At 38.6% G+C, this 18,008-nt stretch overlaps 1 protein-coding gene across 1 annotated transcript in view; it reads left to right on the top strand.

The window, feature by feature from the left end:
• The first annotated feature begins 174 nt into the window (after positions 1-174).
• Positions 175-18,008, top strand: part of LOC134750279 (serine/threonine-protein kinase Tao) — a 33,662-nt gene continuing 15,828 nt past the window's right edge. The window contains exons 1-13 of the mRNA XM_063685440.1: positions 175-419; positions 780-865; positions 3,720-3,863; positions 4,289-4,518; positions 5,976-6,093; positions 8,060-8,323; positions 9,717-9,839; positions 11,007-11,247; positions 12,007-12,143; positions 13,542-13,621; positions 14,844-15,100; positions 16,741-16,853; positions 17,398-17,568. Coding sequence (XP_063541510.1) covers positions 3,840-3,863; positions 4,289-4,518; positions 5,976-6,093; positions 8,060-8,323; positions 9,717-9,839; positions 11,007-11,247; positions 12,007-12,143; positions 13,542-13,621; positions 14,844-15,100; positions 16,741-16,853; positions 17,398-17,568 — 1,758 coding nt within the window. The 5' untranslated portion in view covers positions 175-419; positions 780-865; positions 3,720-3,839. The remainder of the gene's footprint in view (positions 420-779; positions 866-3,719; positions 3,864-4,288; positions 4,519-5,975; positions 6,094-8,059; positions 8,324-9,716; positions 9,840-11,006; positions 11,248-12,006; positions 12,144-13,541; positions 13,622-14,843; positions 15,101-16,740; positions 16,854-17,397; positions 17,569-18,008) is intronic.

Genomic DNA, 18,008 nt, shown 5'->3' with positions numbered 1-18,008 from the left:
TCAACTGTCAACCAAACTTGCCATTGCTTGCCATTACCTAAAAAAAAACCAGTTTTTTTTTAATATTGCCAAGTTAAATGCCAAGTAGTTGCCAAGTATGGTTTTTGGTGTTGTCTATGTAATTTTTCACACTAGCAACTTTAATTAGCAAAGCAAATGTTAATTGCAATCATAGGTAGAGGGCGCTTTTAATTTTATTTCAGAAAGTTGAAGTTGAGTTGAACGGGAAAGTTGTAAATAATTTTCACAAAATATCGACGAAGCGCCTTAATTTCAAGCGTAAGATAAATAAAAAGTGACTCAATGATTACAAAGTGAATCCAGAGAGTAATGGAAAACCATAAACAGAGTGCCATATGAAACAAAAAACTATCATTGCGCACGATACCCCAACGCCATTTTGAGGCGAAATTTTCTAAGTAAGTGCCAAGTATTTCGCAATAATACTAATTTTCACCCTCTCCAGGAGGGTGCAACTGATAATTATCGATAAAAGTGAGTGTGAAAGGCGTCCACGGGGGCGTAAGTTTGTGATCAAGTGCAGTGACGGGTGACGAAGGTCCGAAATTGTGGATACGCCGAGGTGGGTTGCGGCGACGTTCTTAAGGTTCACATAATTAAATTACGGGTGTTTCGTAGTTAGCATATGCGAGAGCGCGGGATCGTGTGTAGGCGGCAGTGTGGAGCAATGCGGCAAATGTTTTTGTTGGGGGTGGGGTTCGTATAGTAGACTCGGCGTGGCTGGCTGGTGTTATCGCTGCCGTTTCCTACTGTTGCAGATAGCGGCAACTCGGAGGATGGCCCGGGGCGGCGGGAGTGCTCTAATTAACTGACGGACGCTGCCGGCTCTCAGCTGGCGCGAGCAGTATGTGCTTTCCTTATTACTTAGTTTTTATCTGACCATAATATGCCTACATTATACCACACAAACACCATTGATTCACGAGTTATTTACGTAAGAAATAGATTTCTATTTGACTTTTTATACTTAATATTTTTAATTTTTGATAAATTCTCCTTAACATGTTTGAAAGTTTCAGATTTCAGTAATCAGTTAATTGAGATTAGTTTTGAGGTATCTCATTTTTATAATTACCTTGAAACTGAAGAAAATTTTATTTACATCTAGTACAGTCCACATTTGCAAACAAGTATACATATATTAATTTGTGTACAAGATCACAAGTGGTATACAGTAAAACGATATCACCACAATAATAATTAATTTTATCACACCAAAAATCAACAATCCATTACTGTTAATGTTTGCAAACAATCCATTAAAACACATAATGTCACAAATTGCACTTATCATGGGACATCACTGATCAAGGAATAATGATCAATTACAGAATAATTGGAATTCAAGGTTGCTCTTATGGTGTATAATTATAGAGCAATTGTTATGTGTTCTCTTGTTTGAAGAAACATCTTATAAGAAAATCTTCATAGATTTATTTAGTTTGTTCTCCGATTCTGTTATTGAAATTTATTTTTCCTTTTTCATTGTCTCTTTTAGTTTAGTTTAGGTGTAAAGTATTGAATTTGTATTGGTTTAATTTTTACCTGAACAAGTGAATTATGATTATTTTTGTTGATACTCTACTAATCAGTTATAATTATTACTTGTTACTATGATTTAAGATGTTATTTAAAAATAATAAAATAATAATAATAGTAAAAATGAGTATTTTTCAATTATAGCTGGCATTAAACATGTTCTTTGTGAATTTTCATTAATAATCTCCAAAATTTACATGAAAACTGCTATACCATTTAGTGGCAATAATACTAATATATCGTAGTTTTAGACATTACAAACATTCAATACCAATTCACATTTTTCCATACCAATATCAATTCATCAAAATCCCCACTTCAACACATGTTTGTTTACTGTTATGGTGATCTTGGGGTATTTTATATGACTTAATTTTACAACACTTCAGATACACATATGTGCCATTTTCAACCTAAAGGGTACTTATTGTCGGTTGTCAATAAGGCACTATTTTCATATAGCTTCAATTCGAAATCAACCTTATCGACAAGTGACAATGTGGTACCTTTTGGTTGAAAACGTCCCATATATCGATACAATGAAGAACATAAAATATTAGAAACTTATAATAGTTAATTTGTTTATTTTATTAATACAACACACAAGCTTACAGATGGATATTTCACTGTTAAAGAAAGTAATTTAAGCAGATAATATGGAAAAAAGATGACTATTTATTTCTTTTATAAAGAAACTAATGAATAGTGCTAACAACTAGAACAGACTTTGAATGTGAAATTGAAAAAAAAAAAACACTGTACTGTAGTAATTAAATGTGAAACTATTAAGTTTTCATTGGTTTTATTGCACATCTCTATTTTGCATTTCCAATTACTCAAAAGTGGTCTGGAAGAGATTGTTTTTTAGCAATAAGACCGCTTGTTATTTACTACTTTCAATATGTTGTATTCTACATTGTATCAATATAGGTATATCGAAAGTCGATAAGTGAGAAGTCCCTGATGACAATTCAAACAGTGACTAGAATTTGCCTTTGCTTATTACTATGAATAACAAAATCTTACATCTGATAAGTATATATAAATGTGGGAATGAATCACGTCTTATGACTGTGATAATGATAAATAATAAAAACAACCACGACCATAACAGGCTTGCGATTTCCAATAGCCTTCAAAATAAATAAATATTAGGGGACATCTTACACAGATCAACCTAACCCCAAACTAAGCAGAGCTTGTACTATGGGTGCTAGGCGACGATATACATACTTATATAGATAAATACATACTTATATACATAGAAAACACTCATGACTCTGGAACAAATACTTGTGTTCATCACACAAATAAATGCCCTTTAATGACCGGGATTCGAACCCAGGACCATGGGCTTCACATCTCAAAAAATGGTCCCTTTAAATAAAAATGTACACAATTATGACATCATTACTAGTCTTCACATTTGAGCATCACACATTCACCCTAACATAAATTTATATTAAATACATTTGTTTTTGATATGTGGGGTCACCATAACATTTGCAATTACTGGCCTATTTCAAATTATTGGTATTAATCTTAAATGTTAATATCAATACACAATAACTTGTTATAAAATGTTAATTCCATTTAACATTATAGGTATTAATCTTAAATGTTATTGTGTCATGTTTTTGTGTTATTAAATTGTAATTGTAAAACAAAAATAAATAAAAAATAGTTCATGGCTGAAGTATTATTTGTAGATATTATTAGCAAGTAATGTCATTAACACCATACACCATTCTGAGACCACATGTGACTGCTACAAAACTATTTCATGCATCTTAGCAAAATTGTAGTGAATCACTAGCAGAAATTCACAAGATAGCTAAATAAGTAGCTATAGTTTCCTTTTGTCTTCTGTGTAGACCTGAAGATATCTGCCAGTGTTTATAAAATAGATCCATTGCCATTAGGATGTATTGAATATACTCAATGTCAAAGATATGTTAGCTTTTGCCACATTGCAAAAAAATGCAAAAGTATAAACATGTATTTGTCTGCCCATTTATTAGATGATTCAATCAAATCACTCACAAATCGAAAACTATGAAATCAAATCATTTCCATTTTTTTTTGCATTTACCATCAATAACCTAATGAAATCATTATAATTAAGGTTCATGTTTTAATGAATAATGTGGTTTTTGTAGAGTCAACTATGGTAACAGATGGTTGTTGGTTGAGGAAGGCTGCCTCAGCTAAATATGTATGCATAAACATGTACAGATATAAAATAAGAGTCTGCTGATATAGTAAGGGAAAACATAGAAATGGCTACTTGCAATAACACAGAGGTATACCTACTAACAATTTAAAAATAATATTATCCTTCTGCAGCAAAAACTGATTCGTGTTTGAAATTTTTACTGTGTTAAGTGCTCCTCCTATTGCTTGAATATTCTAAAGTGACATATTAGTCAAGTGTTGTTAAAATTGGTTGTGAGTCAAACAAAAAAATAAACAAAGTAAAACTTCCGGAGGATTTCCTTGATACTACAATTCACACAATTTATACAGCAAGTCAGTTTTTGCGCCAAGGGGTATTCCCTAAAACAATAAATGTAATTATCCAGTAGATAGTAGTAGCTCTAATCTTAACCCCTGGAGCGCCCCTGCGCCCCAGTTTCACAGTAGTATGGAACTCTATACTAATTACGTGTGACTGTAGGGCGCTCCACTGGTTTAAAACCATAGTTATCACCTGTATATTATACTTCAGATAAAGATGCCTCGTCCTGGCAGCCTCAAGGACCCAGACATTGCAGAGTTGTTCAGCAAACATGACCCGGAGAAGATCTTTGAGGATCTCCGGGAGATTGGCCATGGATCTTTCGGGGCAGTGTATTATGCTCGCTGCAATCTCACAAAGGAGATTGTGGCTATCAAGAAAATGTCATACTTGGGGAAGCAGAGTGAGGAGAAATGGCAAGACATCTTGAAAGAGATAAAGTGAGTACACATATGTGTTTTTTTTTTGATTAGTAGAAAATATTGGCTAAGTCGGAAGAATTTGTGCCATGTACTTTTTGACTACTTGACAGGAGATGACAACTCCTACTATACTTTCAATATTGTGCCTCAATATTATCATCATTACATCAGGAGTTTTTGGACATAGTAACTTTGCCGTAAAATATAATGCCCCTCTGATTCTACCTAGTCTAGTCATAAGGGCGTGCTACACACAACAACACTAATACTCTACCCCAACTCTTTCGTTTATGTGGCTAATATGTCCAGCCCATTGCCACTTTGATGTGGCACACAAATCACTTACCTTCATTGGCGAATAGACCCATTGAGGAGATAGTTTCAGATTGTGATAATGGAATATTCAGTAATTTACATGAAAATTGCATAAATTTGAGTCCACGCGTTATCATATTTTCCAGCATCTACTAACATGTTAGGCCAGATCAGATGGCAGTCACTTTCGTCAAAACTAGTGCCTTCGCCAATTTTCGGGATTGGGTTGTGAGCGGAAGCGGTGCCCAGGCGCCCAGCGAGTCGCAAAAATCTAGGACGAACGCTGTGAAAAATGTGAACTAACATGTTCTCTACCTCTTTCTACTCTATTTAATGGATAGGTATCAAACTAGTGTGTAACACATTCACTGCTAGCGACAGTAGCGACCCGCTAAGCGGGTTCTCGGTTCGTAAGCGCTTTTTAGTACAAAGTGAAAAAATAATGACATAGGCTACATGCGTAGCGCGTAGCTCGCGCTGGCAGTGAACTTGTTTTAGTTTTTATCTTCATAATATATTATATTATGTGCTATTTGAAACCAGTATTCCAGGAATTGCTCATCGTCGTTACATGACCTAAAAATGTTCTTTTGTATTTATTTTCTTACATTTCGGAAAGTAGCATTCCTTAGAGACGAATGATTTATCTTGGTGATAAATGGCATCATTACGGGAACCGTATACCTAGGTCTATGAATAAAATAAAAAAACTCTTTTTTTATTTAATGTCATTACATAAAATACAGAAATATCTTGGGCCGTATAATGTTGTACGACGATGTCTATATTTTTTTTAACGCAATCGTTGTGGTTTTGAGTCTGGCGTCTGGGTTTTTTGGGACTGGAGCTTGGTGGTGATTAGGATTTATACATTGACGACCGGTCTGGCCTAGTGGGTAGTGACCCTGCCTGTGAAACCGATGGTCCTGGGTTCGAATCCCGCTAAAGGCATTTATTTGTGTGATGAGCACAGATATTTGTTCCTGAGTCATGGGTATGGGTATTTAAGTATATATATATATATCGTTGTCTGAGTACCCATAACACAAGCCTCCTTGGCCTTACCGTGGGACTTAGTCAATCTGTGTAAGAATGTCCTATAAAAATCCTATAAAATGTATACATATTTCCGTACCATATTTAAAAAAATGTTTTTGCAGGTTCTTGAAACAATTGGAACATCCGAACACCATAGAATACAAAGGGTGCTACAAACGGGAGCACACGGCGTGGCTGGTCATGGAGTACTGTGTCGGCTCGGCCTCTGACATTATCGAAGTAAGTTCCTTTAATCCCTCACTTTCTATCGACGCGATGTCGGGTATATCAAAGAGAATCATTATTAAATTCTAAATTTATAACATAAACATAAAAGTCGTACAACGCTTTTCAAGTCTAATATAATAAAGGATTCAGAGCGTTGTTAAGACTGCCTCGCTTCTGCAGCGCGTCTACGACGTTCGCTGAAGCTCGTACTGATAGTTTTCAAGCTATCCAGTATCCAGTGAAAGAAGGTCAAGCATCACTGTTAAGCAGACTGCAGGGCAGTAACAATCGTATTCTGAATACTGTAGCTGGCAGGTTTAACTGTCCCATAATATTTGGATTAGTCAAATTTAGAATCTTAAGTTTTACTTTAATATACATTAGAATTTATTACTAACATTTATTTTTAAGATTTTTATAAATCAATAAATGTACCTACACTAACAAAAAAATGGATCATTTGTTTTCTGACAATAAAGACATTTATTTTGTATTTGTATAAGGTCGGGTTTTGGCTGGCAAATTTAGGGCCCTTTGAATTACGGTGTAGAGACTAGCAGTGAAACAATTTGAGGTTTTAAGCACGAGATTAGATTTTGTTATTTTTTCTTTCTCCTTTACAGTCCTTATTCTCCAATTTGAGATTTTTTTTTGCAGTATTGACGTAGTTTATTAATGCAAATATTAACGCCGATCGACCCGAACCGTCTGTCAACGTCACGTCTTAGTAGTTTGTTAACATTTTTTGTATGAAAATTTTTACTGCTGTCTAAGCATGACAGCTGCCGCGGCCAGATTTAACGTTGATCTACACGTTGATTGTGGATTATGGATTGTTTTAGTAGGTATTTGCTAAAGTGGTGGAGTTGGGATTTATCACAATCGGTCAATAACAAGAAATTCAAAGCTTTTGTACCGTGTATACCAAATACTGTAAAATAATGTGTAAAACAAATTACCCTGTCTAAAGTGGGCCTAACTGTCTAACGCAAAGTTCTTACGAACAATGCCGTTGACTCGTCACCAGAATTTATTTCTCTCCAGACGGATGACTAGATAGACAATCCAGTCAAGTTTACCTACATGCACTTTTATCATAACATTGTCGTGATGTGTTTTATTTAGGTATAGAATTCACACTCATTCATAAATAGTGTCCGAGATTCAAGATAGCTCGTTGTTTTCGTTTTTTTTCATGCCATGGCGCATGCGAGTCCTTAGCAATTACGCTAAATGCTATCAGTCATCATTCATCGTATGACAGATACAAAGGATAATTAATACCTATTTCCCAAAAGCATGACCTCACGATTTCCGAGATATTGATAATATTTTATTACAATTTAAACATTTTGCAGTCATGAGCTTTCGAGTACTCATTTACATAGAAATATGTTATCGCTGAAAATAGACGTGATTATGCGCGATATCGATTATCAAGTTGTTGCGCTGTTTTACGATAGGTATCTTCGTACAGTGTATGCATTTGTCTTCCGTATTTGGTCACCCAAAAGTAGCAAAGATTTAGTAATTTGTTGCTTTCTTCGTAGTTTTTAGGGTTCCGTAGCCAAATAGCAAACTCGAATTAAATGCGGACGCTCTATTTATTTTAACTATTAAACTCCCGTGAGACTCAAACATATTAGACGTGAAGACGGTCCTCGTAAACTGGACCGAAACATGTCGAGCTATTCGACTTAATAATACGTGAGTGACCCGGTTTAAAATACTATATTTATTTTATTGAATTAGTTTAATTTAGCATATCAATTAAAGTATTCTTATTAGGATTAGAAAGAACTCCTTAGCAGTAGGCATAAGGTTCTAAATCACACACATTATACGATTTATACGGTAGTAATCGTGCTACTTGAGTTGAAATTATTATACCGCATAAAATAATACGATGGAATACCGGAATGCGATAAAATTAAATATATTTCATTTATTTTCTAATTTCACGTCTTTCTCCACTCAGGTTCACAAACGTCCCCTTCGTGAAGAAGAAATTGCAGCAATATGCGAGGGCGTCGTCTGCGGGCTGTCCTACCTGCACAGCCTGGGCCGTATCCACCGCGACATCAAAGCTGGCAACATTCTTCTCACAGAGAACGGGACAGTCAAACTGGCCGACTTTGGGAGTGCGAGCATCAAGTGCCCGGCGAACAGTTTCGTGGGAACGCCGTACTGGATGGCCCCAGAGGTCATATTGGCGATGGACGAGGGGCAGTATGATGGAAAGGTGAGTCAGATGTCAAGGCTATAAAACACACTATAAAAAACACAGAAAACGGCACCGTCAAACTAGTTGACTTTGGGAGTGCGAACACTTTCGTGTGGACGCCGTATTGGATGGCCCCAGAGATCATATTGGCGATGGTCGAGGGGAGTTATTATATATATGATGGAAAGGTGAGTTAGATGGCTGGAAACATTCTGCTCACAAAAAATGGCACCGTCTCACTGTCCGACCTTTTTCATCAACTTTTCGAGTCATGGGAATAATCATCTGGCAGAATAGGGCAGCGCGAGTATCAAACAAAACAGGAATATTTCCTTTCCTGGAACTGCAAGCATACATATATTCATACGAATAATTTGTCTATCTATTAACAGTTGACTCGTCTCTTTCAGTATATCATTATTGCTGTCGAATCAAAGTACCATCGCCCACACTGTTAACTGACAGTTCGTAAACCTTATTACAAAAGGCATAAGGTCCACCGATGGACAGTTAAGAGTGTTGCTGTTTGTACGAAACCAGGCAGCAGGCATTGTTTTCATACAGCAAGCAATTCAGTGTGGTTGCACCATGAGTGTGTGGGTTTTCTCCGCGTCTAATATGATTGATTACTAGAAATGCATGCGATTTTCCTGGCATTAGAGAGAAACTTCGCGTTGACTCATGCATTATCCGATAGACTGAGGGTATTCCCGTACAAACTTGTGAGCTATTCCACTATATATTTTCCCTTTTTGTTAAAATTGAAATTTTGCCGCCTGGAATTAAAAATTGGCTTGATGTTAAAAATTGAAACTCGAGAACCGAGAAAGCGAAATGTCTTTGTATACCCGATCGCAGCGCATACTCACCTGCTTTCTCGTGCCCAACTTACAGTTTTCGTATTTGAACTGTACCAAAGAACGCTTCTCGCATAAAATTTTAACCCTGAACCAGGGCCGGATTTAGGGGTCTGGAGGCCTCGGGGCAACAAAGAAGTGGAGGCCAAATTATTTTTCCAATGTCTATTGTGGGGGCCCCTCTTGTGGAGGCCCCGGGGCTGTAGCCCCGGTTGCCCTCCCTTAAATCCAGCCTTGCCCTGAGCGCCACCCCTATCGTGCGCGGCGCGTCACCGTGAACCTTGTCGGATGCACAAAGGTTGATATTGGGCGCATCAGGTCTTTGGCGGTCAAAGGATTAAATGCGAAAGTACCTGTCTGTTACCTGTTGTTGTTGACGCTACCGCTGTTCAGCGTCAACAACAACAGGTAACAGACAGGTACTTTTAGATTAAGATGAAATTTGGTATAATGCCGTGAGTCCCGGGAAAGGACATAGGGTAGTTTTTATCACGGAAATCAGGCAGAAATAAGTATTGTTGAGGACACGAATTGAAGTTGCTATGTTGTTCCAGGTGGACGTCTGGTCGCTGGGCATCACGTGTATTGAGTTGGCGGAGCGCAAGCCCCCCTACTTCAATATGAACGCCATGTCTGCCCTCTACCACATCGCGCAGAACGACTCTCCTACATTACAGGTATGGAACAAGTTAGGCCCTAAGCACACGAGGCGTAGGCGTGAGCGTCGCGTAAGCCTGGCGGAAGCGTCGCGTATCGCGTAGAACGAGAGCACTACGAGTACGTACAAGTTCAAACAAGTCCGCACACGAAGCGTAGTCTGTAGTCGTAGTCTGTGTCGTCATTACGACAGGACAGTTGTAAGCGTGAAGAACTTGTATGCAAACAGAACGATCACGCCGACGCGACGCTTGGTGCCCAGAACAAAAATATCATTTTGTTATCATTCGCCCGACCGTCTCGCTCGCACCAAAACATTTCAACTAGTACGAGCGAAACGCACACGCAGATTAAAAAAATGACATCTTAGTTCGAATTAGCCTCAAGGTATATTAGGAAAGTATACCTTATGGCTTATGGCATTGCCTTAAGGTTTCGGAGAAAATATAAATACTTAATGAGTATATGCTTGAGAACAGCATATAAGAAAATCTTTAGTGTGGCAATTGATGTTTTGGTTTATTTTTCTATTTTAGTAATAATTTGGATTTATAAAAAAGACATATTTTGTGAAGATTTCAATTTTCCCTATTCTGATTCTGACTTTTACGACAAACGCTCTGGTTATTTTGGATATGTCTGGGAATTACCAAATGATTACCTATTCCAGAACTAATCAATGAGAGTTTTAGGGCAACAAAGGCTACAATAAGATGAAAACCCATCTTAAAGATCTAGTTTAGGTTAAGATTTTTGTAATGTTTTATTTTGACATGTGTGTTATAAATTGTATTTCACTTTCGGCTCATTGTAGGTAATATCGCATCTAATTTAAGATCTTAAAGATATCGCTGATTGTAACTAATCTCTACATCTACATCATCTCTCTAATCTCTGCAACTAACTTAGTTGAACTAAGTCAGACAACTCGTTTTGGAGATAAATGGGATTAGTGCACAAAACACACACACGACCTCCCAACCTGAATGCATATACGACACTGAAATAAATCTAAAATGTCCTTGGTGTTTTTTTAAGAGTCCTTAGGGTACATAGTAACTGATGAGATGACGGGTGACAGAGAGGTATGGAAGAAAAAGACATGCTGGTAAGTAAATGGGACAAGGGCAAGCGAATGATGAGGGTACATAGTAACTACCAATTATTTTATTTTATTCATTAAACAGGCTCCAGAATGGTCGGACACGTTTCGATACTTCGTCGAAGCGTGCCTCCAAAAGAACCCTCAAGACCGACCTTCCTCAATGAAGCTGCTCCAGCACCCCCACATCACGAGGCACCGGTCGACCAACGCGTTGGTCGACCTGATCCAGAGGACGAAGGCGGCCGTTCGCGACCTCGACAATTTGAACTATAGGAAGATGAAGAAGATATTGATGGTGGATGGTGACAACGAGAGCGCTATCGGTGAGTCCACTTTATTTAGTAGTAAAATGTTACCTTCATGAATGAAGCTGCAACACCCCCACATCACAAGGCACCGGTCGACCAACGCGTTGGTCGACCTGATCCAAAGAACGAAGGCGGCCGTTCGCGACCTGGACAAGTTGAGCTATAGGAAGATGAAAAAAATATTGATGGTGGATGGTGACAATGAAAGTGCTATAGGTAAGTCTATTATTTAGTAGGTAAATGTTACCTTCATCTATGAAGCTGCAACAACCCCACATAACGAGGTATCTCATGAACCGTGACAGCTAGACAGCTGAAATTTTCACAGATAATGTATTTCTATTGCCGCTATAACAACAAATACTAAAAACAGAATAACATAAATATTTAAGTGGGGCTCCCATACAACATGATTTTTTGGCGTTTTTGAGCGTAATTGTACGGAACCTTTCGTGCGCGAGTCCGACTCGCACTTGGCCGGTTTTTTTATTTTAATACCGCAAAAGAAAGTGACACATCCATATCGATGCCCATATACAATGGTCAAGTGTGTCACAATGAATCATCCATTTTCGTGGTTAGTATTTATATACATTACTACAGCTTCAGTTTAAATTTGACGACATAGTAGGAGACCAAATTTGACAAATTCAAGCAATTTTGTGAGTCTTCCTTTTCACAAACTGAAAAAGCGATACTCATTAATAATTTCAAGAACTACAAAAGCTACCAATAGGTTGTTAAACTGTTATCTAATTAGTGGTTTGACTGCAGGTGACAGCGAAGAAACCGCCGAGGAGCGTTCAGGCGGCGACAGCTCCAAGTCCAACTCGGCCACGTCCGAGCACAGCGCCGCCGGCGCCTCCAGCCAGTCCTCCTCCTCCGGCAGCCTGCGCCGGCGGCCCCGCCCCGTGAGTACTCGACTAATACTATCTTACGGTGGTATTACACCTCTCCAATTTCTATGTCCAATGTCATTGCGTCTCACTCTCTCATTAAGCAATACGACAAGCACAGAGCAAATTTTCCTTTAAACGCCAATTACGTTAATACTTTTCGGACGTACACCAACGTTATTAGACAATATGACGGTTTTAAATGGGTACTATACATTTTTTGATATTCTTAGTTTTAATCGTGCGTCGATAGATGGCAGTAAATTTACTGTGACTACAAAGTTTACTATGACAGTACCCCTCTATCCTATATATTCTCTGAATTATTTAATTACATTTTTTATTTAAAATACCTACATCCGCCTTGCGTATAAAGTGAGCGCGTCGTTCCTGACAGATTTTCGTCATCAAAATGGCGTTATGCGTTATCACTCGCTAAACTAAACAAGTTCTAACAAGTACAATTTTATATTCATACCGTTGAAACATTGATAAAAACAACTGAATTATGTGCTTGTTATGACCAATATTACCATTGAAATTACGGTTTTACTTTAATTGAACAAAACAATAATATTTATCGAAAGTGTGTTTCACTTAAGGATAAACTTGTTTTATATAATTCAGTTCATAACTGACTCTTCGCAAGTGTTGGCGGCTAATTTGCTGTGTTGTGTAAATTCCATTAACAATTGTGTTTCTATGCAACGCCGTTAAGTACAAACAATTTAGTGAAAAATGGAACAGTGCAGACCTGCCTGCAGAAACTAATCGGATAACACTTGAAATATGATCAAGTCGTCGTCCTTTTCGTATGTTAATGTCAGTAACATTTGTATCCGATCTTGTAACCCAGAGGTTTCGATTTTGCTTATACAGAGGGCAAGCAGGAGAGCCAAATTCCACAAAAAGAAGTGGGAAAGTCCGTGGCTCTTGGATCAAAAAGTTTGGCGACCCCTATTGACTTATTTTCATATTTTCACGACATCCATTATGATCACCTTAGTGGATTACCCAGGAGATTATATCTGACAAATTTGTAATAGATGTCATATATTAAAGAAAAAGTGACGAAGCCCTCCAGTGGTGAAGGCCGGATTCGTACCGGCGTCTTTAGTTATCGCGGCTCACGCCATGAAACCCTAGGCCACCTCACCACGGCGGTACCCGTCCCAATTTCTCGACTGTATGCCATCTTAGTAAGACTAGGCGTTTGACCAACTCAATCAATCAATATATGACATCTATTACAGTTTACAATTTATATATTATATTTAATAAAATAATTTGATTTGTTCCCAAAAGTTGTTCATATCTTGTTGTTATTTAAGATATATTTGATTAACCTTTTTTAATGCCCGTAATTTAAAACCGTAATTTAATTTAATACTTACATCAATTTCATTGTTACAGCAAATCAACGCAAACCACCACAACCAGCAACCACCGCAATACCAGCATCTCAACCACCAGCACTCCTCCCATTCTACGAGGTATATTTTACCATTATGCAATAGGGAGTATTACTGCAATGTTCTGCAGCCAGAGTGCAGCACTAGTGCACATACTAAACCATAGACTAACTTATACATACTAGGCCTTAAACAGTTTTTTGACAAGTTTTCACTATGACATTGATGCATCAAGGCGGTTTGTTTACAGTTGGCCTACCGCGAAACGAACTATCGATCGAATAGGCAAGAGTGATAGAGAGGCAGAAACCGAACTTTCGATTTTCGTGTTTCGCGGTAGGCCCCCGTGGCCTAGTGACGCCCTCTACGCAGTTTTGCGTAATATTCCCTATTATTCATTATTATGCGACATTTCATTACGTATTTGATGACTCGCTACTACTTACTAATTTTATAAGCCGATGGTAAGCGCTGGTTTTGGTAGCGGTATTTTGTTTTGACAAATAAGCTTCATTAATTGATTTGGACGTAATTAAGGAAAAAGGATCCAGCCCACATATATTTTTATTTATTTATAATGTGTTTAAACCAAGTCATTCATTAAAATAAAAACTTCACATGGTGAATCCTTTTCAATAAACACTACCAATTTACTCTAACGTAACATTGACAATTTATAAGTAGTGGATGGGTCTTCAAGTTTATTTATTGCTCGTAGATATAGTGCACCATTTGTGTGCTTAATTCTTCGCTCGCCTTAAGTGTTGCATGTTATTAGCTCATGTAGAATTTTAGCACAAAGCTGTCGTTCGCAATATTTTATCTCTAAAGTTCGCGCAAGTCCAATGGACTTGCCGATTCAAGATTTCTATAATTGAATCTAATGTACCATCAACCGGGGTGAATAGAGACGGCTGGGGTGAATTGGGACAAAACTGAAAATGAGATTTACCTGACAGTTTCTTAATATCTACCCATAAACTTTGTATCATTCTTGTGAAAATGATAGTAGATTTTGTATGATACAAGTTATGTGCGTAGATATTAAGATATTATCAAGTAAAACTCATTTTAAGTTTTGTCCCTTATCACCCCAGCCATCCTTATTAAGCCCGGTTGACGGTATATTATTAAACGAAATTGGCCTTTCAGTTAATATATTCAGCTTGTAAATGTAGCGAGCAAGTAGGCGCTTCATCATCCCGCACCCGCTTGTTCACCCAGCGCACCTCCCGCACTAGATCGCCACCTTACCTTTCAGACGCAAGCGCTGGTTTAACTCATGTTGCTGTTTCCTACGCAGAGAGAGCGAGAGCCCTCTGCCGCCGCCCAACGACGACTACGTTAACAGGGACGCGCTGCGAGAGTTCGCCAACCGCGACTCTCTGTGCGACGACTACGGCGATGACTACGCGAATAGGGAGGCGATCCGTGAAGCGCAGCGGGAGCGAGAGCGAGAGCGGCAGGCGGAGTACCGCGAGTACGTCAACGCGCCCTCCACGTGGTCGTCGCAGCAGGACGACGAGCACAGGAACACGCAGCGTCGGCAGGCCAATAGAGGTACGTAAGACCATAAGGTGTTGACAAATAAAGGCCAGAGCACACCGGCTGCACACGTGCGCGTACTCTCAAATGTTTGGGCCGCGCACGCACACATCACGCAAGCAGTGTGCCGTCTCTCATAAGGATCTGTATATTACTACATGCACGTGCATGTCTACGTACACGCACCCGGTGTGCACAGGCCTTAAAACTCACTAGATGTCAGTTAAAAAGCCTCTTGTCATTGACTGAATACTGAAATGCCAGAATAGTTGCAAGTTACACTAGTGTGTTTTGATTGTCAAGATGGTCTATGGCATTATTAGCTACATATACAACTTTCGACAAAATAAAATTGACTGCTGCTAAAAGCGGTTCAGTGCCGAGCAGCTAAAAGCAGACTAAAATTTTTGTGTTCAATGTTTTTCGGTACGACTTATGACGGCCAGACCCTAAAATGGATCACGCCGGGTGTTGTACACACTACGTATAAATACTTATGCGCGCAGGTACCTTTTCATAATTTTAAATGTCGTGGTTTACACAGTGTGGAACACTTTTCAAATGCACATATTCATGTGTGTGATGTCTTCATGGAATATATTTCCTCATCAAAAAATCATTTACAATTTGTTGTGTTCTCAATGTTGATGCAAAACTGACATGTTTTCCTAAAACTGATTTACTCATGACTAGGGAATGCAATCTCGATCTCGCAATTTCGAGATCAATCAATAAATCAATCACGCGAGATCTCGTTGACAGGAAATCTCTATTTTTGTAATCTTAGTCGAGATCTCGAACGAGATTGAAAGATTGAACCTTGTGAATTACTTTGTTTTGAGTAATCTTTTTGACCTTAGATTCATGTTGTTCAGGCAATGCAATTGTGTGCGGCCGGCTTTAGCTGACGTTAAAAGCACTGTGGCGCGCTCTGCGGCGCGGAAGAATCGGGCAAACTATTTTTATACGATTTTTGCTCGCTTACCGTATTTTTTTTTGTTAATGGCTCAGTGCTTGTCAAAGATATCAAATAAGCATGTTAGTGCCTCTGCTTACAAATATAATTATTACAGTTTTTTCTTACTTACATGCAAATTAGAGCTATGCATAATTATATTTCTTGATTTTTTATAAACTTGATTTTTGATTAAATCTGTTGTATTTATTTTCAATTTTTGTGAGGGATCTCGAATCTCCAATCTTGGTGCGAGATTGCATTCCCTGGTCATGGCACGTCAATGTGTGTTTGGTGCACACGTGACGTTTTCCCGTGTTTACTAGCACCTTATTTTTAATACATAATTTGTATAACTCTCGATTTGCCTGCGATATTATCTTGCCTACATATGAAGTAATTCAAACGGAAACCACAGGTTAAAGGGAGCAGATTAACTATGGCACTAGACGTGCCTGAAATTGTATTTCTGGTGTCAATAAGATTATTTATTAGGATGACCAATGTCTAATATGTTAATATGAATATAAATTTAACCCATTGTTTCGTTGATCAACCAGCGTCACCCTTAAGTCGCCAATTCCGGTGTCAAATTGACCGGCCGGATATAACATAAACAATTTGTTTATCTTTATTGTTTGTCGTGTTTACCGCCGCCTAGAATGTCAATAAAGAGTTATGTTACTGTGCGCCGTTCCAGTGAGCAACAACGTGTCGGCCACGCTGTCGCTCGTGTCGGAGCACGGCGCTAACAACTTCGCAACGATACGCACCACCAGCATCGTCACCAAGCAGCAGAAGGAACACAACCAGGTACAACTATGTCTGGATTATACCATCGAACCTGGGGGTGAAACAATCCATGGGGGTAACAGAGGTGGTGCCTGAAATTTATTTGTTTTTACTTGTATGTTATGTATGTGCATTGAATGCTTGAAACCATTTTAAATTGGGGGTGAAATTAGTCTCCAAACTAAACAAAATTGAAAAGGAATCGGAACTGCTGCATAAGACTAATATACAAAATTTAATTAAAAGATTTTTAATAGTGTTAATTGGGGCTTTCCATCACAGAAGGGTCCTCACCTTATGCAGATGGGGCATAAGGATCTTTTAGGCATGGAACTCCACATATATCGTGGGATAAATTTAGTTCAAAAATTTATTTTATTACGACATTGCAGTAGAGTTAAGGCATGTTCAGATACCGGATCTATATGACCTCATCGTTCCGAAAGATTTTGGGGATTTTACAGCGAACCAGTACTGGCCGGATGTGCTAGGCAGACTACCTTATGTATCTCCCGTAACCATTAAAGTTAGATGTTGTGAAATGAAATGTTAATTTGTTCTTTAGGAGATGCACGAGCAAATGTCTGGTTACAAGCGAATGCGACGCGAGCACCAGGCGGCGCTACTGAAGTTAGAGGAGCGCTGCAAGGCCGACGTGGACGCGCACAAGGCGCAGCTCGACCGCGAGTACGACGCGCTGCTGCAGCAGCTGAGCCGCGACCTGGAGCGGCTGCAGGTACCCATTTGGGGGCGTTCACCTCCCTCTATACTAGGACCATTTCACTATACTGTCTCTAGCAAACGCTAAAACAATCTCAAAATACTACTGATCTAAATTTTCGCGCCTCACTTTACTTTAAATATTAAGAAAATTATGCTGACCTTTTACGTTGTGTTTTACGTGCATCGTCATTTACTGTACAGTCGCCATCAGATATATCAGAGCGGCCAAGGTGCTCACAAATATCTGAACACGCCCCTATTGTCAGGGCGCTAGAGTGCGTGTTCAGATATTGTGAACACCTCGGCCGCTCCGATATATCTGATGGCGACTGTACCATAACATTGCCATGACATTTCTCACCATCTGCCGGGATCAGAAAGAAAGAAAATAAATTGATAATTCAGGACGCTTACAGTATTGCTTAAATCTAATACAACACTTTTATTAATATA

The sequence above is a fragment of the Cydia strobilella genome, chromosome 19 (assembly GCF_947568885.1).
Source record: "Cydia strobilella chromosome 19, ilCydStro3.1, whole genome shotgun sequence".
Classification (NCBI taxonomy): Eukaryota; Metazoa; Arthropoda; class Insecta; order Lepidoptera; family Tortricidae; genus Cydia; species Cydia strobilella.
Note: the sequence above shows the minus strand (reverse complement) of the source record. Positions and strands in the feature narration are given on the sequence as shown.